The sequence below is a fragment of the Gossypium hirsutum genome, chromosome A08 (assembly GCF_007990345.1).
Source record: "Gossypium hirsutum isolate 1008001.06 chromosome A08, Gossypium_hirsutum_v2.1, whole genome shotgun sequence".
Lineage (NCBI taxonomy): Eukaryota > Viridiplantae > Streptophyta > Magnoliopsida > Malvales > Malvaceae > Gossypium > Gossypium hirsutum.
The window spans coordinates 119,010,305-119,034,779 of NC_053431.1; the positions used below are offsets into that span (position 1 = coordinate 119,010,305).

Sequence of the window (24,475 nt, forward strand, 5' to 3'; positions counted from 1 at the left end):
TTTAGGTGAAAGTTAAAAAAATTTGTGTTGAAATGATTTAAATAGAATTATTATTTTTTAGGAGCCAAAGATGTTTTTTTTTAATTTGTATATTTAAAGAAATAAATGCATCGATTTATTTTTATATTAAATAAATATAATTATTTGTATATGCGATATATAAATTTAAAATGACACTATATCGATGATTATATTAATCATTTGTGAAATTTAAATCAAATAAAAAATTTATATATAAAATTACACAAAATTAATATATACATGGAATAACTTACATTAGTATGATTCTAAAAACTAATGTTTATTTTGCCACATTATCAAAATTTTAAAACATGAAATTATTATTATACACTCATCCATAGAGAAATTATTTTATAAACCCTTCCTACCACATTATTTATGGTCTCTTTTCGATTATTTAATAGCATTTCAAAAAAAAATTCCATGCTATTGACACATAATTTTGGTAATTTTTTTACCTTGAACTCGAAACACATAATCCTGAACCTTTGAATATTGAACCTCAAACTTATAACTCGTAACCTTAAACACTTGAACCCTAAACTCAAAGCCTAAACCTTAAACCCCAAACCTCGTGACTCAAGGTTTAAGATTTGGGGTTCAAATTCAAGCTTCGATGTTCTGAGTAAAAAAAAATTATCAAAATTATGTGTTGATGACACGAAAAAAATTGCACAAAAAGTACTAATTTTTTTTAAATTAGTTTCACAAAAATAAAAAAATATTAACTTATGAAGAAAAAACAAAATGATTAAAATCTCTAAAAGAAGAAAATATGTGTATTTATAATTTTAAAAAATAATTATTTTAAGTAATTTAATTAAAGATAATTAAAATGGAAAAAATATTAAATATAAATAAATATATAATAATAAATTGTTATCTTTAAAATTTAACGACGTGACACTATTTTATTAATGTCTAAAAATTATACTTTTTAAGATAATTCTAATATAATTTATTTCCATTCACATTAAATTAAAACTTCTATAAAATTTAAAAATTAACCTTTCTTTTTACGATTCTTTGAACTAAAATCTACCTATGATAAGAAATGGGCGGCTAAAGGAGAAATTGATTACTTGATATTTTTATCTGCACTGAAAGTTTATACTTATCAATTTGGCGTTATCCATATTATTAGCATTAATGCTATTTTTAAAATATATATAATTTATAGTTTTTTTTATTCTTCACAAATTTTAAAGTTAATCTATTTACTTTTATTTTTAGGAATTTAATTATTCTATTTTTTAAATTTTAAGACTTAAAATTACTTTTTTTGTTATACTTATTGATGTGACATTTTGAAATAAAAAAATATAACTAAAAAAATAATGTTGTAATAAACATGAATTTAATAAACTAATTTTAATAGGATTAACAGTTGGACCAGAATTTTAAAATCTAAAAATTAAAGAAACTAAATTTCAGAAAATAAAAGTATATAGACTAAATTTTAAATTTATAAAAAATACAACCCAAATAAAAACCTACGAAGTGCTCCGCTAAAGACTTGAACCTAAATAGATTCTATAAGTAAATAACATTTAACCACTTATCAAAATGATAATCCATATCATTAATATCTTGACAAACCTTCCGAAAACTTGCACTATCTTAAAATAATTAATTAATTTTAAACTCTAAATTTTAAATCTTATCATTTTGTTTTTTTAATCTAAATTTAATATTTTTTATTAATTTTATTATAGATTTTTATCATATTTTTTCTTTTTATATTATGTTTAGAACTATTCATAGTCCCTTCCCAACCCTTAATAAGAGGATAATGCGTTTTAGCACACTTGAACTCACATTTTCCTACATTGACGAATTAGTAAATTTAATATATTTTTAAACATTACCATATTGAGGAAAGAAATTGAGTTATATAATTCGAGAACTTTGATTTATGATGATAATTAAACAACAATTTATCATTCTATGATTTTATTGGCACCTAAATTTAAATTAATAATAAAATAAAACTAAAAATATTTAAATCTTTTAATTTTAAAATTAACTAGTCAGTAAAAATTACTCACATTACTATTTTTATTATTTAAAAAAATATATATTTAAGTTCTTATCCTAAATTAATTGAAATTGAGGTATATAATTTTATAAATTAAAGATTTTGGGTTCCTTTGTAAGTATTGAAATCGGCTTAAATGATTTTATAAGGTTCAAGAAATGGTTAATGGATGTACCATGTTTGGGCTTTACTAGTTCATACAACCCATGAAATTACTAGTTCATACAACCTTCGGTGGATGGACCGAGTAGGAGTGCATGCATCATGAATTATATAGGGTTCAAAGATTTTCGACTGAAGGCCTTTAAGTGTTTTATGTTTGGAGTTGATGGATAATTTAGTGTTTAGTATCATCTTCGATGATAATTTTGTTTCCTGACTCAGTGGATAGTGGTATGCAGATTTATTCATGGGTTAAATTATTTGTCAAAATTTGAAGGCTCGTTGAAATTTGAGAGGGTTTGAATAAAAATATTATACCCGAAAAATGAATTTGGATAAAAAAATTAGACCCATTTAAAATATGAGTTGGGATCAAGCATTGAATATGTATGTTCTATTTTTTAAAAGTTTGTAATATTTTATATTATGTTATTTTTATATATTATGTAATTTATAACACAAAACTTTTAAGACGACTATAAAATTTTTATATATTATGTAATTTATAACATATAAACATTAAAAAAAATCTTATGATTATATATAAAATTTTAATAAATAAAAAATAATATAAATATTTTTTAAATTTTTTTAATATGAGAGGACCTAAAATGGGTTTGGGCTAACCATTTACAAATATAAGTGGGCTTGAACAAAATTTTAGGCCCATATTTTGGATTGGGCTAGCTTGAACAAACATAATATGTGTTAATATCATGCCTAAGCCTGATTTGAACCCAACCCGACCCCTAAACACCTCTAGTCGTGTGTGTCCATGAAGTGGGAGCGCCTGCTTGGGTGATTGCTAAGGTGTAAGGAAGTTACCACTCGTTCTTGAATATGGCATTGTTGTGCAAGTAGGCTACCACCTATGCCTACATGTTCGATTCATCTTATCAGGCATCTAACGAGGCCCTCTATTTTGTGAATTACGTGCAACTCTCAATGGAGTTTGGAGACAAAACCCCATTGAAGACAATACCTAAGATTTTGAAGGGTTTGTCTGCTTTGGGTTAATATTAACAGTGCATAATTTTATGCACCATTAGTAAACAAGATGATATCACGTCATGGACAATAAAATAAAACAAATTTAACTTAAATATATTTAATTTTATGTCATCACGGAATTCATTAATAATGTATAGATTTTTACTACTAATGTATTAAATATAAATCCTTTAAAGAAATTGTTAAATTTTTCTATACTATTATTTATGCTCCTGACTGAGTTAGTGTAACGAGTTAACCGGACACCAATTCAGTTGAAAAATTAGTAATTTAATCTTAGATATATTTGAAACAAGTTATATTCCTACTAGGGTACTTTTGCCTTTTTACATTTTAATAAAACCAGTATAAAATTTACATATGTTGATATTTGAACTCACGCCACCAACATTTATAAAAAAAATTTTTTATCACATTAACCAAAGCTCTATTTTAATATTTTGATAATTTCAACGTTATTACACAAATTGTTTGTATATATTGACAATGTTGTTAATTGAATTGATGTGTAATTTACCTATTTAAATTTCTCTTTACTCACAATTTAAACTATTTTTTATTCTAATTTCGTACATATTGCATATCTGCTATTATTAATTTTAAAATTTACGTTTTGTTATTTATTATATGTTATTTTTAAATGCACAGAATTTTTACAACTATACGCATGTGATAAATTTATATATATATAATGTGTGTATTTATCGTCTAATTTCGGTTATGATTAATATCCCATTTTATATATATAATGTGTGTATTTATCGTCTAATTTCGGGTATGATTAATATCCCATTTTAACATTCCAATTAAAACTTTATTTATTTTTATATAGTATTTTTATAAATATATTTTACATATTTTTTTTTATTATAAAATATATGTGAAAAAAAAAAGGTTTGGTGACAATGTGGGACTATGTATTGAGCCTCTTTTCAGTATCATTGATGTCAATTAACTTGAAAGGAAGATCCATAACATTGAAGCAATGTTAAAGTATTTTACCAAAAATGGCCTTTAAAAACCTTAGAAGTCACATTATCTTTTTATGTCCATATCTGTCCATTGCTGAAAAAACCCTTTTAATAAATTTTGTTACCTAACGACCAAAGCCATCTTTAAACGAACCTACAAATTGACCTTATTTCAATGCCATTTTATATACGTATATTGTTGCATATTTGACCACGTGGTCCAACTAAAAAAATTTAAATAATTAGGTATTGATTTTGATTTTCAATTATTGGGTTATTAGATTTTTTTATAAATAATTATTGAATTACCATTTTTCTATATATAAGTGTAGGGTATAATGGTAATGTATATTTTAAGAAATTCGGTTTCAAACTTTAAAAGATGATATTGATGGTTGTGACAACCACGAACTCTAAATGGATTAGTCTGCATGAATTATAAAATGGACATAGAGGATATACATGTTTATAATTATTTTTATGGCATAATGCCAAATTACCCTCTCAACGTTTACATCTTTTGTCAAATTGGCTTTTATTTTTTTAAGCTAAATTTGGTCATTAATCATTAAAAAAAGGGTAAACTACAAAAGTAGTCACTTTTGTTTGTCTCAGATTACATTTAGTCACTTATGTTTGAAATGTTACGTTTTAGTCATTTATGTTATCATTTTGTTACAAAGTGGTCACTCTACCGTTAAACTCTGTTATTTCCCTAACGGCAGTGCTACGTGGCAGTCCAAATAAGTTTTAAACGTCAACTCGGATGTCCAGTTGCTAGGATGAAAATAGGTTTTTAATTAAATAAATTTAATTTGAACTGTCACATAGGACCATCCAAGTTGGCATTTAAGATCCATTTGGACTGTCATGTAGGACTGCTGTTAGGGAGGTAATGGAGCTTAACGGTAGAATGATTACTTCGTAACTAAACAATAACGTAAGTAACTAAAACGTAATATTTCAAACATAAGTGACTAAAATATAATCTGAGATAAACAAAAGTTACTATTTTTGTAGTTTACCCTTTTAAAAAATCAAATCGCCTTTTTTGTCACATAAATACTGAAATTTTTAACAATGTTGGCATGATAACCCACGTGGTAGTCCATGTATACTTCATACTAACATAACACTATTTTTTTATATACTACGTCAATAAAAAAAATTTAAAAATTATAAAAAAAGTTCAGAAAAATTAGCATGAAATAAATGTAGATTGCCATGCTAATTGAAATGTTTAAAAGTTTAACATGTTAGTTTATATCTCCGTTAAAAAACAACAATTCGATTTTTAAAAAATGATGTTCAAATTTAAATTTTAAAAAAAATTAAGGATAAAATTAAAAAAAAACAATTATCAAGTGAATGTATTAGTAAATTTATGCATAATATCTATATTAGTATAACTAGACCAATAATGCACCCAATTTGTGGGTGAAAAAAATAATATAAAAATATTTAAGCAATTATGAATAAGAAAATAAATAAATAAGTGCTAATAAAATTTTAATTGTATTAATAAAATCTAGATTTTAAATGATTAGTTCTTAAATTATTTATTTATTTGTATTGTATTTTAAAATTAAAGTACGTAACCCTATTAATATGTTACTTTAATTATATAAATTTGGTAACGCTAATTTATTTGGACATATTTTATTTATAGTACATATATTTTAAATTAAGTTAGTCTCACAAATTAATCAGATATTAATTTAATTAAAAAAATTAAAAATCATATATATATTAAAAAATAATAAATATTAATATAATTATGTTTCTACCTTTTCATATTATTAAATAAAATAGCTAAAAAACAGCGCTTAAAATATCTCAATTGAAAAAAACTTTATCCCTTCACAAAAATTCATTTAATAAATAATTTTATAACATAAACTTTAAAAAAAAAAAAAGAAGAGAGAGAATTGATTGACGAAGGAATCAATGATTCCATCAACACAAATTATAAATTCAAAGTATTGGTTGAAGAGTCCATATAATTATGCTCTCTCCCTCATAATTATTGTGTGAGACTTTTGAATACACGAAATTGATTATTGCAAAAATGCTAATTTTTCTCCCCACTTCCATTTAAAAAAATGTGTGTTTTATCATTCAGTCCAATTAATATTAATATTTTTAAACCATGATCTTTATTCTAAATTAATTTATAAATTTTAAATTATTTTAATTATATCTCTAAATTATTAAGGTTATATCAATTAGGTCATTTCGTTGTTAAAAATCAATAATTTAACTGTTAAATAATTCGTTCAACATGGAGACTATGACAAGATGATTATCCAATCAAATATCTTAGAAGTTGTAAAAGACATTCAAGGAAGTTTTGCTATTCATTCAAATTTTGCTTTGATAAGAAGGATACAACACATTGTATCCCAAGAAGGTTAATGGATTCTACGTTACATTCTCATAGAGCAAAATCAGGTCGCAAATTCCTTAACAAAGTTGGCTTTAGTCAATAAAGAGGAGTTGCAATTTTTTTTGCTCTCCCTCAATGGAGAGTTTAGACTTTTTTTTATTTGGACAGGTTAAGGGGATTAATCCCTTCTCAGAATACTCTTGTGTAATTTAAGTTAGTCATTGTTTTGTTTTTTTCACCAAAAAAATGAAACTTGTAAGAAAGATGTTTTAAGGGTTTTGAAGTTTTTACATAAGTTTTATCGTCAATTTTTTTTTTAGTTTTTAATAATGAAATGACTTAATTAATATAACATCAATAGTTTAGAGTTGTAATTAGAATATTTTGAAGTTTAAACTTATATTTTCTTCTTATTCTAATTATTAAAAATTTTTAATAATGAAAGGACTTAATTAATAAACATTAATAGTTTAGAGTTGTAATTAAAATATTTTGAAATTTAAATTTATATTTTCTTCTTATTTTATTATTAAAAAGTCTTAATATAAAAAGGATAAGTAAACACGTAGTAGTTAGTAATAATAATTAATGATACAAAAAATAATAAATTGTAGTTAAGGCATATGAAGCAATGATATCACATAATAATTATTTAATCAAAAGAAGAAGCTGGTTGCTATAATTGAGCCATCCATCCTTGCCGCCCAACAATCCCTTTTTCTCATATAAATTCCCTTCACCAATATCAAACCGCGTATAGCGGCCGCCGTCACCCCACAATGGATTCAACCCATCGCCCATATCACATCAAAATTTAATAATATATTATATTTAAATAAAAATTATTTGTTCAACTATACGTGTCAGTTGAACCGATTGAATCAAAAATCAACTTAAATATTGATCTAAAGAGAGGTATTAAATTGGATAGTTAAACTAAATTTTTAATATTTTTATTGTTATAAATATTTTATTAATTTATTTAATTGAATCGGGCGAACTGGTTGAACCGATTAATTGATGGCCTAATTGATTTAACCATATTTTGAAAATATTGATTTTTACAATGTTAAATTCAACATAATTATACAACATGGCATAAGTATTTGGATTTTTATTATAAAGCCTAAAAATTAAATACTAGATTTATTGAAATATAAATTGAATTCTTCATGAAACAATTTAAAGAAAAATAGTAAAAATAAATAAATCCCTTTTTTAAAGAAAAGAAAACCAACTCTATTAAAAATTAAAATCATGGTCTTTAGTACACCAACAATTAGTCTAGAGCTCATCATTTTATATGAAATTATTATTATTTATTTCAACAACTTAATTATGTATGCTTTTTATTACATAATGTTTAGAATTAATTATAGCTCTCTCTAACCCATAAATAGAAGGATGATACATTTCAACGCAATTGAACCCACATCATTCTGTATTGACAACAATATCCATACTAATCGAGTTAAGACTCAATCGACAATTTTATATGAAAATTGTATCTCATTTTTTTATTTTTTTAAAGATTTATTCCTTATATTTGAAAAGTTAAAATTTAAGTTTTCTTACATTTTCTAAATTTAAAAATTTCAGTTCGATTATTATAATCTTAAGTATTTTTAGATTAGATTGTTCTCATATAATGATAGCAAGATAAATTCGTATTTTTAATATATTTATTTTTGGCTATTATCAAATAAAATGCTATTAAATTTGGGTTTTTTTTATCAGGAATAGAGTTGGTATGCTGAATTTAAACTCTTACAAAGATGGGCTAAATTGAAACAAAAAGTAAAGAGGAGGGTTTGATTGAAAGATTAAAGATTTAAAGATGTCTAGATAAAGATTGAAGGGTTGAAGATTTAAAAAAAAATAGCTGGATAAAGATTGAATGATTTTTGATATTGTTAAAATTTTGTAATTAGTTTGAATTTAATCTCTAGTTTAAATTTAATTTTTTATTTTTTAAATTATTTAGCGATAATATTTAAGAAAAATCTAACTAAATTTTAGCACTAAAAATATATATAAATATCTAGTAACTACAACCAATTAAACACATACTTTAGTATTTGGATTTAATAAATTCTTTTTTTTTTCCTTCCAGCGTCATATACTAATATATATTATTGTTAAAAAAATAAACACGATAAATTATAAATTTTAATAAAAATTATAAAAAATGATAATAATTAAATTAAAAAATATGTAAGGACCGAATTCCGAATTTTATATAAATACATATACTAACAACATATATATATGTATTTTTAATATATCAGAAATGGGAAACGATGAAATCAAAGAATTTGACTGCTACGGGAACACTATCTATGAATCAAAATAAATTTTCTTTATAAAAAAAATAAATTTAATTAAAAATTATTATAAAGTCAAACAAAGAGAAACACGAGGAGCAAGAAAATATTTTTGAAACCTTAACCTAATAGTACAAAATCCACGTTGTCGTTAATTTAAAAAGGAATAATATAATATTTAGCCCCCGAACTTGGTAATTAAATTTATTTTGGTCCTTATATATTTTTTTCACTTTTGGCACATGAACTTGACAAGTTGACTTATTTTGGTCCCTGAACTTGAAATATAAAAAAGTTTTATGATTTCGCACATTGAGATTGTTCTACATCATAACTTGAAAATTAAAATATATATAATTTTTCAGGTGATGATGTAGTACAATCTCAAAATGTCACATTTAGTGTTTTAATATTTGGATTAGTGGTTGAGCAAGTTAGATCATAAGTTCATGATTTAAGTAGTTTGACTATTGGAACAACAATAATTAATTAGCTAATTAAAATTTCATAAAATTTTTAAAAAAATATTAAACCGATTCAACCAGTTCAATTGTCAATTTTTGTCCCAATTTTTTATTTTTACCAATTTCAAGCAGTTTTCACGGTCTTGTTCCAATAACATTGGTCACATTATCAAATCTTGACAAAATCTAAGTTCGAGACCAAAATAGATCTAGTTGCCAAATTTAAAGATAAAAATGATAAAGATATAAAAATGGACCTAAATGCAAAGTCGAAGAGCCGAAAATTATATTATCCCATTAAAAAAGTGAAATTTACGTGAAGAGCTTAAGCTTATGATTTAAGATTTATGTAAAAAACTATTTAAAAAAAGAAAAAAAATGAATTACTCAAAACGAAAAAATATAAGGATTAATTGAATAATTTAATCTAAAAGTTTTGTTTAAAATGATAATTTAATGTGTCACGTCAATCTACCATTTAACCGTTAACGGGAATTAACAGCTCAATGACTAAAATGTTACAACATGTTAACGTAAGTGACTAAAACGTAACATTTCAAAAATAAATAATTAAAATGTAATCTGAAAAAAAATAAAAATAATTATTTTAATAGTTTATCCGAATATAACTAATCCATCAAATCTAGTAAATTTGAAAACTATATATTAATATTAATTACGTTATATCTATATGTCATTAATATATTTCCCTTCTTTCTGTTCAAAGTGAATATTAATTACGAATAAATACCTAAAAGGTAGAAATTTGAATTTCATATTTTAATTTGAAAAGTTAATTTTCTATTTTAATTTATCAAAATTTTATCTCGTATTTTACAAAAATAAAAAAATCTGTTAAATTTAAACAACTATTTTTCACCTTTGTTTTTTACACATAAATAATTGAATGATTTATTCTTTTCTAATTCATTGCATATAAATTATTAAATTACTAATTTTTATGTCAATGATTTAAAAATAAGTTTCAACAATATTATCCAACTGGACTAATTTCTTTGATTTTGTAAAATACGAAAATTAAGTTCTGATCAATTAAAATAAAAAGATTAAAATTTCAATTTTTATAAACTACAAAAAATAAAATTCTATTTTCCATTTTTATTTCTATAGTTAATATTATAAAGGTTAAAATATTGAAATTTAGTCCTCCTACTTTTAAGTTCAATTGTTAACATGATTAATTTATTTTTATTAAATTCAAATACATTATAATGGTTTCGGTTTCCTCCGTGGACATCAAATGGGTATTTTAAATATTTCAAAAGGTTTAAGGATTAGTTTCCTCAAAATAAAAGTAGGACTAATTTTAAATATATAAAAATTATAAGTACTTGGAGCACATTTTAACCTATGGAAATATACACATATATAGTTTCCTGTTTTCTTGGTATTTGTCCTTTGCCCGTCATTTTTTGTTTTCATTTCTTCTTTGATGGCCTTTCTAAAGTAGCACTAAAGCAACCAAAAACGCCTGAGAGAGAAAAAAAAAAAAGTAAAGGAGAGTTCTAGCATAGAAAGATTATTCAGAAATGGGTTGACACAAGAAAAAAGAAGCAGCAAAACCCTCTTTTTTTTCAATAAAAGCTGCTTGCTTATTATCAAACACCAGAACCATACTTCGGTTTTTTATTTTAAGTTTATGGTAATCCTTTTTTGCTTATAATTATTATTAGTCATGTTCGAATTATCATGTCTGTTGAAGTAAATGGTTTTTTGCATATCATTTTCTTTAGTTCTATTCTTTTTTTCTATTAATTTGGTGTGCTTTTCTCAGGTAATTTTAGTTGTTGAATTATGTTTTCTTTGAATAAAAATTTGACTAATTTTGTGCTGATATGGTTCTTGTTGTTGATTTTTCTGCTATGTTGTTGATTGTGAATCTGCAATTTCCTTTTTGTTTTGTTTTGATTGATCAGATTCCTACCTTTCCTTTTTCAATCACCTGTTCTAAATTCTAATCATGTGTTGTATTGATTTTATTTTTTTGTATACATATTTAGGACCTTTGGATTATCTTGATCAGGTTATTTTGTGATCTTTTTTTCATGTTCTTCATCATATGATCGAAGGTGTATTTTTCCCCTTCATGTCAAAACTGAATTCAATTCTTTGGATTTTTTTGTTTGTTGATATCAGGGATAAAGACACAAGCACTGAGAAAATTTTTGAAGATTTTCATATTATTTCTCAACATCAAAAGTTAGTTTGTTGTAGTCAATAAAAAAGCCGGTTCTGTGTTGATCGGTGGCGACTTGTTTTCATAATTAAGATTTTGTTATCGACAGTCAGAATCGGGAAGCAGTGGTGTCAAGGACTGAAGCCATGGCGACTGTTAAGCGTTCGAATTCGAAAGGCATGTACTCGTGGTGGTGGAACAGTCACATAAGCCCTAAAAACTCTAGATGGCTCAAAGAGAATCTAACAGGTATTTGATCCTTGCTATGCAATTCGAAATGGATCCATATTATTGCCATTGTTACAACAATTTGATTTTTGCAAGAATCAATTATGTGATGAACTGTAAGCAGTTAACATCACTGAAAACGAGCATATAACCATGGTTTAGAAGCTTGATAAGTTACGTGATACCATGTTATACCACCATGTAAAGTGTATATTCATTTTTTTTTTGGTGATAATGACTGTGTATTTTCCTCGGGTTTTTATAATATGCGTGATTGCGGTATTGAAATTTTCGATCTTTTGCTCCTGTATATTGACTACTGATATCTTCTGCTTGAACAGATATGGATACTAGAGTCAAGCAAATGATCAAGCTCATTGAAGAAGATGCTGATTCCTTTGCTAGGCGAGCAGAGATGTATTACAAGAAGCGGCCGGAGTTGATGAAATTGGTAGAAGAGTTTTATCGAGCATACCGTGCCTTGGCTGAAAGATATGATCATGCAACTGGGGTGCTTCGTCAGGCGCATCAAACCATGGCAGAAGCATTTCCAAACCAATTCGTAGATGACACACCAGGAGGTTCCGCTGCTGAAGTTGATCCCTCTACACCTGAGATGCAACCATCCGTACGTGCATTTTTGGAGCCTGATGAGCTGCAGAAGGACACTGTGGGACTCTCTTCACATGCTATCAAGAGAAATGGAGCGTTCACTGAAGAATCTGATTCAGCAAATTTCAGAAAGGGTCCTAAACAGTTCAATGATTCGTTTGGTTCTGAAGAAGCTATAAACCACGTCAAATTTGCAGAAGGAAGGGCAAGAGAAGACCTCAGCTTTAATGATATAGAGAAGGAATACAATGGGGGCTCCAATCTCCGAGAACGAGCGAGTAAAGCTGAGATGGAAATTGCAACCTTGAAGAAGACTCTTGCTAGGTTAGAAGCTGAAAAAGAAGCTGGCTTACTTGAGTACCAGCAGAGTTTGGATAGATTGTCTGCTCTTGAGAGTGAGGTCTCTCGTGCACAAGCAGATTCCCGGGGGCATAGTGAACAAGCAAGTAAAGCTGAAGCTGAAGTTCAGACTTTGAAGGATGCACTCGCCAAACTTGGGGCTGAAAGGGATGCTAATCTTGTTCAATACCAGCAGTGCTTGGAGAAAATAAATGATCTTGGGAACAGTATTTCTCATGCTCAAAAGGAAGCTGCAGAACTGAATGAACGAGCTAGTAAAGCTGAAATCGAAGCTCAAGCCTTAAAGCAGGACCTTGCTCGTGTAGAAGCTGAAAAGGAGGATGCTCTAGCTCAATATAAGCAGTGTTCGGAGATGGTAAGCAATCTGGAAGAAAAATTATTGAATGCTGAAGATAGTGCCAGAAGGATGACTGAACGAGCTGAGAAAGCTGAAAGCGAACTAGAAACTTTGAAGCAAGTAGTTATTGAGCTGACAAAAGATAAGGAAGCAGCTGCTCTTCGATACCAGCAGTGCTTAGAGACGATTTCCAGCCTGGAAAAGAAACTTGCTTGTGCCCAGGAGGAGACTCAAAGGCTCAACAATGAGATAGATGATGCGGCTGCGAAGTTAAAAGGTGCTGAAGAAAGGTGTGATCTGTTGGACAGAACGAATCAGAGTCTGCATGCTGAATTGGAGTCTATGGCGCAAACGATTGGGGACCAAAATAGAGAACTAACAGAAAAGCAGGAGGAGTTGGGGAGACTTTGGACCTCCGTACAAGAGGAACACTTGAGATTTATGGAGGCCGAAACTGCATTTCAAACTCTTCAGCATCTGCACTCTCAATCTCAGGAAGAACTAAGAGCTATGGCCGCAGAGATTCAGAATAGGGCTCAAATTTTACAGGACATTGAAACTCGTAATCATGGTTTGGAGGATGAACTACAGAGAGTCAAGGAAGAGAGTAAAGGCTTGAATGAAATCAATTTAAGTTCAGCAATGTCCATCAAGAATTTGCAAGATGAAATCTTAAGCTTAAGGGAGACTATATCAAAACTTGATGCTGAGGTTGAACTTAGAGTGGATCAGAGGAATGCTCTTCAACAAGAAATTTACTGTTTGAAAGAGGAACTCATTGACTTTAACAAGAGACACAAGGATATGACAGGGCAGTTGGAGTTGGTTTGCTTAAGTCCGGAAAACTTTGCATCATCCGTGAAGGAATTGCAGGAAGAGAACACAAAGCTAAAAGATATCAGCAAAAAGGACGGTGATGAAAAGATGGTGCTCCTAGAGAAGTTGAAAATCATGGAGGAACTTAATGAGAAAAATGCCCTTTTGGAGAATTCCCTCTCGGATTTGAATATTGAGCTAGAAGGTGTTCGGGGGAAAGTAAAGACATTGGAAGAATCTTATCAATCTCTTTCGGAAGAGAAATCCATCCTTGTTGTAGAGAAGGGCACACTCATTTCTCAGCTACAGATTGCTACTGAGAATCTGGAGAAGCTTACAGAGAAGAATAACTTTATGGAGAATTCCCTTTTTGATTCTAATGCCGAACTTGAACAATTGAGGATAAAATTAACAGGCTTAGAAAATTCATGCTTGTTGCTTGGTGACGACAAGTCTGGCCTGATAACGGAGAGAGAAGGTTTGATCTCTCAGTTGGATGTAAGGCAGAAAAGGCTGGAAGATTTAGAAAAAAGATACCAGGGATTGGAAGAAAAATATGGAGGTCTGGAGAAAGAGAGAGAATCAACAGTTCGTGAAGTAGAAGAGCTACAAAAGTCTCTAGAGGCAGAGAAGCAAGAACATGCTAGTATTTTGTGTCTGAATGAAACCCAAATAACTGCTTTGGAATCTCAGATCCATTTTCTACAACAGGAAAGTCAGCGCTGGAAGAAAGAATATGAAGAGGAACTGCACAAGGCCATGAATTCTCAGGTAGAAATTTTTGTCTTGCAGAAATGTGCACAAGACCTGGAAGAGAAAAATTTATCCCTTTTGCTCGAGTGTAGGAAACTCTTGGAAGCTTCCAAAGTATCAGAAAAACTTATCTCAGAATTGGAGCTTGGAAATTCCGAAAAGCAGATAGTGATACAATCTGTATGTGACCAAATTAGCTTACTCAGGATGGGGCTTTATCAGATGTTGAGAGTTCTTGAGATTGATGCTATTCATGGCTATGATGATAAAACCAAACTAGACCAATCAGTTATTGACTGTGTATTTGGCCGATTCCACGAGATGCTAAATTCACTTATGAAGTCCCTAGATGAAAATCAACAATTTGTAATTGAGAATTCGGTTCTTATTGTACTGCTCAGGCAACAGAAACTAGAGGCAGAAAATCTTGTTACAGAGAAGAAAAAAGAGGTTAAACTTTGGGAAACTCAGGCCATTGCATTGTTTGGTGAGCTACAGATTTCGGCTGTCCGTGAAGTATTTTTCGAACAGAAGGTTCACGAGGTCATTAAGGAATGTGAAATCCTTGAAAGTAGAAGTATTTCCAAAGCTGCGGAGTTAGAAGCACTGGAAAGAAGTGTTCGAATCATGGAACATGAGAACGGACGGATTGAAGCTCAGCTGTCAGCATATAAATCCACTATTGTTTCTCTTTTGGACAGCGTTACATCTTTGGAGACTCGAACTCTCTTGCATCCTAAACTTCCAACAGATTGTGATGAACAAGTAAAGGTAATAACTACTGACTGTATGTTTGCATATGACTTCATAATCTACTTTATAACTTTTAATAAACGAAAGCAAGATTGCCTTCTTCGTGCTATTTGATTGAATGCATAACCTCAGTTCTAATCCAACTACATATTCTTGTGACCTGTATGAGCATCCAATGGTTTATTTAAACTAGCAATTGATATTGCTGCTTTCCATGGTTTTATATTCAATTTTTGACTGCAAATATACGTCTCTAGTTCTCCAAGTTTGCATCAGCATGCATTTATTAGTATGATTTTATAAAACTTCTTGTTTCCAATGAGAAAGCTATTTAGTATTTATGTTGAATTAATGTTGAGACACCACTTTTGCTGTTACTTTTTTGGGGCCCTGTTAGTCACTTCTGTGCAGTGAATTTCACATGCTTTTTTAAGTACTTGTTTTCTTGATCTGTATTAATGGAATATGTGGTTTCGAGTTTTTTTTTTTGCTTCTGCAAGGCCTAGATATTGCATATAGTATTACCGAGATGTTTTGCGATATAAATGGAGCCTTCTTGTCTGTAAATTATTCATTTGTGTTAGTAGTGCCTTGGATCTTGGATGGTATCAGCTGTGATGCTCGTACTTATAATTGTCTTGTTTTCCAGGATTTGAATCTGAGGACTGACTTGCATGCTGAAAACTGTCAACAAGCAAGTGAAGATCAAATTGCCTTGGTTCCGGATGGCTTTTCGGACTTGCAGGGTATCCCTACGAGAATTAGAGCTATTGAAAAAGCGGTGATGGAAATGGAAAAGGTTGCAATGCTGGAAAACTCGAATCTCAATTCCAAACTAGAGGCTGCAATGAAACAGATTGAAGAACTAAGCTCACGTCAAGAAAGCATCGGACCAAAGAAGCACATGAATGCTAGGCGAGAAGGGAGGGAACTTAGCCATGGACTCGGTAACAATGTCAGAATGCCGAGACCAACAAGTGAAATATCTGAAGAGGACAATGATATGATGACAAAAGACATAATGCTTGATCAGATATCTGAGTCCACATCCTATGGGTTAAGCAGGAGAGAAACAGAAGAGACGCTCGAGTCATGGGAAACCAACAAACATGATGTTAGAGCTGACTCGAAATTTGGCAAGGCTCGGAAGGGACACAAGGGCAAAAGTCCTACTGAATCACTTGTGAAGGAGTTGATTGTAGATGAAGAGGGTTCTAAGAGATTTAAAGAACCGTATCGACAAGGAAGCAAGAGGAACATTTTAGAAAGACTCGATTCCGATGCACAAAAGTTGGCTAACCTTCAAATAACCGTACAGGATCTAAAGAAGAAGGTCGAGATAACCGAGAAGGGCAAAAAGGGGAAAGGAATTGATTATGGTACAGTCAAAGAGCAGCTAGAAGAAGCTGAGGAAGCTATCATGAAGCTTGTTGATGCCAATCGCAAATTAATGACGCAAGTTGAAGATGGTTCTCAATACCCTGATGGGAAATCAGCATTAGAATCTGATGTGAGTGGTAGTGTTAGGAAACAAAGAGTATCAGAACAAGCTCAAAGAGGGTCTGAGAAGATCGGGCGGTTGCAGTTAGAGGTACAGAAACTACAGTTTCTCTTACTGCAGCTCGATGATGAAAAAGGAAACAGAGGACAAGCCCGAGTCACTGATCGGAAAAAACGAGTTATATTGCAGGACTATCTTTACGGTGGGGTAAGAAACATGCAGAAGAAGAAGAAAGCTCCCTTTTGTGCATGCGTTAAACCCGCAACTAAAGGAGATTGAGCAATGGTTCATATAAGTAGAGAGAATTTAACTGCATTGTCCATAAATATATACCTTTCTAGTTTTGTTGTTTCACATATTTCTTTAGTTGCAGAGGCTTCGTTCTATACTTCATAGATTCTACTGTATATTTCAGGCACCATCTAATAGAAACAAATTGCACTTTTATAGTCTACAATTTCTGTTAAAGTTTACAAGTTATACTATATCAAGAAGTTCATTTCAGGTCCTATATGTTTGAAAAGCTAATATTTTAGTTACACGTTAACCTTCTCATTAATAGAATGTTATGACTTAACAGTGATTGACATGACATTAAGTTAAATTAAAAAATTTATTGGTCTTGAAAATAAATGAAATGACATAATTTAATGATAATTGACGTGAACCAAACCAAAATTGGTTTTTTAATTTAGTTTAATTTAATAATTGATTTAGCCAAGTGATTACATTAACATCAAAATTACTGTACAATAACTAAAATATCAAATTTTCAAACGTACATAGACTAAAAAGTTTATTTTAATAGTACAGGGACTAAAATAAACTTTATGATATGGTACAAGGATTTCTAATAAACTTTTAACCCTAAAATTTCTTAAATCTACCTTTTATACCTGGATTTTTGTTTGATATCAATTTGCCATTGTGGTAAACGATACAAATTCATCTTTGCAGCTGAGCTATTACAACAGAAAATAACATTAAGACATGAAATACGAGTCATAGAACAACCATTAGCATGACCAAAATCTGCTCTAATGTCTGCAAAAAACAATGGCAATTTGTATGTGAAGGATACTTCATATTGTGAATGAAAAAAAATCATAGACTCTTCTGTTTACTTTTGCAACAAGTATTTGGCTAGAGTTTCCCGCACAGTTTCACCCATTGGATCAATCTGCTTACAGCATTGCTCGCCGTAACCGGAATCGTGGTGACCAGATAAAGCAACATCAGGATGTAACTGATCTCCATTATCAATGATGATATTATGAAGCAAACAACATACCAAAATGATACTTGGCAATTTCCGTTTATCCGGTCTCCACATGACTTTGTTAAGAATTCTCCAGCTACCCTTCAACTGTGAAAACGCCCTCACCCCGAGGGACCTTGCATCTTCATGCTTGGCATTAAAATTAGTACATATTGAAGAAGAGAGGTTATCGTTTTCGTATGGGGTTATAAGCCAGGGAAGAAGAGGATATGCACCACCACCGACTATGAATTCTCTCGTTTCTAGTCCTTCTGATAATGTCCTTATACTTCCATTCAAACGATCCCCGGCTTCACAGAGCCTGAAAAATCCTGAACATTTGAGTAATCTAGACACACTCATACCACCAGGCCAACCAGTTACGATATCGAGAAACCGCATCTCGTGGTCAACGATTCCCTGCAAGAACATACTGTAATTGCTCTCTTGGTCACACCAATCATCTGAAGTTTCAACTGCCGGTAAAGTCATGATAATATGTGTTGAATCTATAGCTCCACAACAATTGGGCAACCCAAATAAAGCTTCGAATTTCAATTTAATTTCCTCCATTCTATCAGAATTAGGCCATTTAAGATGGTGCTTAGCACGTTCTTCTAACGCTTCAATGAATCTCCAAGTCACTTGAGAAACTGTAGATTGACCAACACCAAACGAAGCTCCAACCGATACCTGTGACTCGCCGGATGCTAACCTTCGAAGGGCAATTGCAACTTGTTTTTCAACACTTAAAAGTCTTCCTTCAATGTTAATAAGCCCTGATGGTGGCCTTGACACAAGGTCTTCTCTCACAAGGGAACAAATGTAATCAAATGTCTTCTTTGCAACCCTAAAGAAATACTTGAACCCTTCTTCCTCATTTGATGGAATCAAAAGATCTGCCATAAAAAAAAAAGAAAGAAAAAAGAACATTTCATTTCTCATTGAAAATCAGAAAAATATCAAATACTAAAAAAATATTTTGAGTAAATTACACCCAAAGTAACTAAACTATTAGGAATTTAGATTTTGATCATTCTAACTTCAAAAAATTACAAAATAGTTGCTGACCTACTCTTCTTCCTCCTCTTCTACGGTTCAAGTTACTCTTCTTCCTCCTCTTCTACGGTTCAAGTTTTTCCTATAGATCGTCGAGCCAAAATTCAAACAATTTTCTTCTTTAATCTCCAACACAGACCATCAGATCGACTTCAACCTAAGATATGTTATTTTACTAGTCAATAGTATCCCAGTTACTTAAATAAAAATTCTCAAATAGTTCAATTACCATTTTATACAGTTTGGAAGTTGGGTAACGAAAATGTAACCCAAAAACTTTTCACTATTGCTCAAATATAATCCCTAAATTTCATATCTTAGAACCCATTTTTCAGCTTCAAATAAATGGGAAAAGTAATGCAAGCTGAAAATATGATACGCAATTCAGCTTCAATCTCACAATTAACCATGTTAAAGATGAGCAATCTAGCTCTAGGTTGTTAGCATCATAATGACATGAAACTAAAGCTATCTGCAAAATTAAATGAAATTGGAAAAACATAGAGCTTGTTTTTGGGGGGTGTTAGGTTGAAATTTTTTTGAACCTGGAGTAGTAGAGTTCTTGTGCCAAAAACTATCCCACCAATCGGGCTCGTTAACTCTGGGTTCCACTGGAACCACGGAAACGCTTTTGTTTTTCTTCAATTTCTTGGACGATTTCTTCGTTTTCTTGGATTTTTTGAGCGGAGCCATCGGTTTTTCTTTGGCTAAATTGTGTACTGAAGTTAACAATGACTGGGTTTCACTGTTTCAACTGACGTTTGGTGCACGAGAAAGTGACAGGAAAATATGTCGACCTCAAGCAAACTACTTTAAATATTTAGATTTTTAATAATTTTATAATTATTTCTAGATTAAAATCTGCCATATGTACCGTTTATTAAATCGAAATTTAATTTCTATAGTTTTACTCTAAAAAAATTTAGTTCTTAATTATTTTCAGTTTTAAATTTTAGATAACATTATTAAACTTATTTTTGTTAACTTAAAAGTTAATTACTTTTATTAATTACATAATTACTAAGTAATTAAATTTTAAAAATCACACTAATAAATTTAATAAAAATATATATTCTATTATTAATAATTAAACTTAAATTTTAATATCTAAAAATTCTTAAAAATAAAAGTATAAAAAATTATTTTTAAATTTATGAAAAATATAAAAATGTACATGTTTTTTAATCAATCGAAAACTATTTTTATAACATTACAAAGAAAATTTCTCAAAAAGTAGTTCACGAATTACATCAGTCCATTGTATCAATTTAATTGGTTTCTACAACATTGTAAAATAAATTAATTAAATTCGCAAATTTAAAGTGTTCTTAGCGTAAGTTGGATTTGAGAGGATGAAATTGAGTTTTATATACATTATTTTTTCCCTCATCACTTACAAGTATCACATAACTTAATTATTATTATCATTATTATTTGAATAAATAATCAATATAATGGTTTAAGTTGCGTTCGATAATTAAATTTCAAAAAATTCGAGATGATCACTAATGTTATATTTATTATTATTATATCCTTTTGCTCTTTTCCTTTTTTTTTTTCTGTTCTCCCTTCCATAACCCTAACCAAACTCGAAATAAGACAAATCAAAACAGACATAAATTTCCGGAATTTTAAAAATTTGAATTGACCCATCCAAAGCTGATACCACCTGAATTATGCAAATCATATTAACTTATATTACATTTTGTACATATGCAGGCTAAAGTCGTCTCTGTTTATACGAATAAAACAGGACAGGTATCCACTGCTTTAGTCGAGCACAACACATAATTCCACTAACATCGTAACCATCCGTGCCTTTTAACTTTAGAAGGCGATTTTGAAGATGAAGAACAAGCATGTTGCTGGGACTTTCACCAAAATGAAAGTGAGTTCATTTTTGTTAATTTTTTACCCCAAGACAATGTTGCAAAGAAACTTTGGATTGTACAGGAAATGGTAAATAACTTTTTTTGGGGGGAGTTTCAGATGTGGTTTTGGAAGTGGGCAAGGACATGCCAGCTTAACCAGGAAGAGTAAAAGTACCATGAAGGCCCCTATACTGGGGTCAACTTACATTTTGCCCCCTTTACTCAAAAGATAAGTAAATTAGTGATTTTTGTTAAAAATTTCATCCATTTCTACGATTAAAAACTGGCTTGACGTGTACCTCATTTTGACATAAGGACTAGCTTTTAACAGTAAAAATTGATAGAATTTAAAAATAAAAGACAAGTTTACTCTTTATCTAGAATACAGAGACTAATTTGCCCATTTTTTTAATAGAGAGGGTAAAATGCAATTTGACTCCCAGTACAAGATCCTCCACGGCACTTTTACCAACCAGGAAGACTGAAACAAGGGAGCTCGTAGAGTTCGAGTGTAGGATTCAAAGAGAATACAATCTATGGACACAAGGAGTCTCAAGGCTACTGTCAATTGTTGCTGAAAGAAGAGACCAGCTGATAAAGGAATTTGAAGTAATGAATCCCACTTTTGTTCAATATTTTGGATATATAAGTCCAAGTGAACAACTCTTCAATCATATAAGAAGACGAAAAGGAAAGCAAGGAATGGCATATTCTAAACTAAGGAACACACTGCACAACTATTGTTCTAATATAACTACATAGTATATGGTGCAATTGCATTTTCAAATTCTAGCCAGGTTCCTGTATGTACCGTTATGTGAACATACAAATCCACATGCATGCATATAAACCAGTCAACCTACGTTTATACAAGCAAGGAAAATAAAGTACCTTCCACACTTTCCTCTCCATCGCCACTCCTGAATGTGAAAGATATTCAAATGAAAACAACAGTAACTCCCGTTCTTCTGTAGTCAAAACAGTCAAATTAGAACACATGAGCATTGATTTTGATGTCCCATACTTGTTAACAAATAGAAGGAAAGAGTTTCGAGGCAGTGAGACAATGCACAATGAAATGTGCAAGAGAAATAAAATGTTCCATTTCAGTCAACTGTGATATGGTTTCAGCTTTACAACATAGATTATGGCTGTTTTTACATCATAGACATTTATCACCTAAAGGAAAAGAAAAAAGATAACAGCAACTTTTCAATGATGAATAGGAATTGCTTATAGGCACCGTGGTTTCCTTCAACTATCTGCTGCTCTTAATATAGTAAGCAGTGAAAGGAAGAGATTAATTATGTCCAAATAAAGAGCTATAGCAGCCCAAATATATTCGTCATAAGAGTAACGCTTGATTAAGTTGTCGGTGTCATATACGATATAACCGCAGAATATGATCGAGGCTAAGCCCCCATAGATCATCACCGATAATTTGCCGAGTGGGAAGAAAATCTGCACCCATGAAGACAAAGACATTCCAGTAATTAGTATTCGTTAACTTGTATAAAATGGAGATATATGAGAAAACAATAGCTAAATAAAAATGGCAAGATCAGAGTACCTGGATCAGAGAAAAAACCATGAGAACAATGACAGCACCAAACAAGAAAGGACCAAGGAAGTTGAAATCATGGCCTCTCCTTGCAGCCCAGAAAGTGTAGAGAGTGAGAGCCACAACCACTACCGCCGTAAGAATCACAGATTCCAAAATAACTTTCCCTGGTCACAAACAAAATGCACATAAAGTCAATTAATGCAATGCTACAATCAGTAACATCTAGATAAAAAATTAACTGCACTCGCGAAATATACATCGAGTTTAAACTCCTCCTAATATATATACTTCATTCTTATTGAGATGCAACATATAAATGGCCTTAGATTAGTCACAGATGCTAAGGTAATCCACTGCACTATCCAAATCCATAGAAATAGCAATAACAGCAATTTATTTTCACAAATTGGAAAGAGAAAAATAAAAAAATGGCACGGAGGAAACCCATTGCTTAATCTGTCAATGGCTATTGACGTAAGAAGTTATATACAAATAATCAAATAACCTATCTAACATGAATTCAACATGCTAGAGAATTACTATTGAGGAAAATGAGAAAAAGACCATAAAAGGAAAGAAATAGTAAAAATGCATACAATTAGATGGAACAAAATCCCCAAGAAATACCACTGGATCACAGAGGAAGCCTTGATTAACAAAAACAACATTCTCAAAATCCACTAAGCATTTAACTTACCATTGACTATAATCTGTTTAAGTTCATTGATTTAATTCTTAAAAGAGGCAAATCTAACAATCTTCTTATGTGAATATACTAGCTCAAAGATGGAGCAATTGCTATATAAATGAAATAGATGATACTAGTAGCTAGCTCGAATTATAAATGAAAAAAAATAAAAAATCCAAATCTAACCACTGGTAAAAGCGCACGTCAATCCAACAGCAAACGCCAAAGAAATCGTAAAAACCCCAAGAAGAAGATAATTAACAGGATGCCTCTGGTGATAGTAATACAAAGGACAAAGAGCTGCAAACAGCAGATCGAAAATTGTTTTTAGTCAACCAAAAAGTTAGAAATTAATATAAAGGGGGAAAACAAAAAAAAGTACAAGCAGAAACGCACTGATGAAAGGCGTGATGATTAGGACTATGTAAAGTGCAAATCCAGTTCCAGTGCTGACGAAGAAATGAGCAATCGGATGGACGGTAACCACCGTGGCGGCCACCGCGATTGTGGCTAACAATTGAATGACTACGATTGAGTAAATTTTCCGGATAAAAGCCCATCTCATCTCCGGCCGCTCTAACATCATGGGGTACAAGAGCCTTCCTCCTGCCTCCGCATCGTCGATTTTCCGGTACGCCTGATTCCACATCGTCCTAAAAGGCTTTACAAAATCAAAATTCAAAGGGAAATTTGTGAACTGGGATTGAAAAAGGAATGAAAGGGGATGGATTTAGGGTTCTGAAATTTTCGAATTTTGGGTTTGTTTTTTCGGTTGGTTATAAACCCGGCGGTTTTTATGGGGGCGGAAGTCACAGTGATAGGTCTTTGTAACTGCCCGGTGGAACTGAACCTGATGTTGACACGTGGAAATTAGAAAAAAAATCTGATCAAACGTGGACAGTCCGAAATAATTTATCCGAATCACGGTTTGATCCTAAAATGCATTTTAGACCCGAGCTTGGGCTCAGTTCCAGTATAATCGTTTCAAGAACTCGTTTTACTATTTTAAAATATAGTATAATATAATTTTTGGCTCACAATTAGATTTATTTTAGTATTTAATTTTTTATTTTAATTCTTAAATTTGATAATAAAAACTAT

The 24,475-nt window shown here is 30.5% G+C and overlaps 3 protein-coding genes across 5 annotated transcripts; 1 reads left to right on the forward strand and 2 right to left on the reverse strand.

Annotated features, from left to right (window-relative positions):
• The first annotated feature begins 10,788 nt into the window (after positions 1-10,788).
• Positions 10,789-17,443, forward strand: LOC107936493 (protein NETWORKED 1D). 3 transcript variants are annotated; one of them, XM_041074950.1, is made up of 5 exons: positions 10,798-11,040; positions 11,535-11,597; positions 11,684-11,823; positions 12,144-15,451; positions 16,083-17,443. In XM_041074950.1, the coding sequence occupies exons 3-5, from the start codon at positions 11,721-11,723 to the stop codon at positions 17,211-17,213; spliced, it is 4,542 nt and encodes a 1,513-aa protein (XP_040930884.1). In that variant the 5' UTR covers positions 10,798-11,040; positions 11,535-11,597; positions 11,684-11,720; the 3' UTR covers positions 17,214-17,443. The 3 variants fall into 3 exon arrangements, with proteins under 3 accessions (XP_016724712.2, XP_040930884.1, XP_040930885.1); XM_016869223.2 differs by having other exon boundaries at positions 10,789-11,040; positions 11,535-11,823; XM_041074951.1 differs by lacking the exon at positions 11,535-11,597.
• Positions 17,444-17,897: 454 nt separating this feature from the next.
• LOC107936476 (protein ANTAGONIST OF LIKE HETEROCHROMATIN PROTEIN 1) lies at positions 17,898-20,046 on the reverse strand. Its single transcript, XM_016869207.2, has 2 exons — positions 19,797-20,046; positions 17,898-19,091 (listed from the first exon to the last, which is right to left on the reverse strand). Exons 1-2 carry the CDS (start codon positions 19,942-19,944, stop codon positions 18,055-18,057), a joined length of 1,185 nt encoding a protein of 394 aa, XP_016724696.1. The 5' UTR covers positions 19,945-20,046; the 3' UTR covers positions 17,898-18,054.
• A 2,157-nt stretch (positions 20,047-22,203) lies between these two features.
• LOC107936473 (protein LIFEGUARD 2) lies at positions 22,204-24,185 on the reverse strand. The gene is made up of 4 exons (XM_016869202.2): positions 23,771-24,185; positions 23,561-23,674; positions 22,693-22,850; positions 22,204-22,583 (listed from the first exon to the last, which is right to left on the reverse strand). The coding sequence occupies exons 1-4, from the start codon at positions 24,021-24,023 to the stop codon at positions 22,377-22,379; spliced, it is 732 nt and encodes a 243-aa protein (XP_016724691.1). The 5' UTR covers positions 24,024-24,185; the 3' UTR covers positions 22,204-22,376.
• Between the last annotated feature and the right edge of the window lie 290 nt (positions 24,186-24,475).

What these genes read in the sequence shown, in the direction of transcription:
- LOC107936493 (XM_016869223.2), top strand. Translation starts at nt 11,721, where the DNA reads ATGGCGACTGTTAAGCGTTCGAATTCGAAAGGCATGTACTCGTGGTGG. An exon ending in GCTCAAAGAGAATCTAACAG is followed by an intron (nt 11,824 to 12,143) that starts GTATTTGATCCT and finishes CTGCTTGAACAG; the next exon opens with ATATGGATACTAGAGTCAAG. An exon ending in ATTGTGATGAACAAGTAAAG is followed by an intron (nt 15,452 to 16,082) that starts GTAATAACTACT and finishes CTTGTTTTCCAG; the next exon opens with GATTTGAATCTGAGGACTGA.
- LOC107936473 (XM_016869202.2), bottom strand. Translation starts at nt 24,023, where the DNA reads ATGTGGAATCAGGCGTACCGGAAAATCGACGATGCGGAGGCAGGAGGA. An exon ending in AATCATCACGCCTTTCATCA is followed by an intron (nt 23,675 to 23,770) that starts GTGCGTTTCTGC and finishes TGCTGTTTGCAG; the next exon opens with CTCTTTGTCCTTTGTATTAC. An exon ending in TGGTTTTTTCTCTGATCCAG is followed by an intron (nt 22,584 to 22,692) that starts GTACTCTGATCT and finishes TCATGGGTGCAG; the next exon opens with ATTTTCTTCCCACTCGGCAA.
- LOC107936476 (XM_016869207.2), bottom strand. Translation starts at nt 19,944, where the DNA reads ATGGCTCCGCTCAAAAAATCCAAGAAAACGAAGAAATCGTCCAAGAAA. An exon ending in CAAGAACTCTACTACTCCAG is followed by an intron (nt 19,092 to 19,796) that starts GTTCAAAAAAAT and finishes TTTTTATGGCAG; the next exon opens with ATCTTTTGATTCCATCAAAT.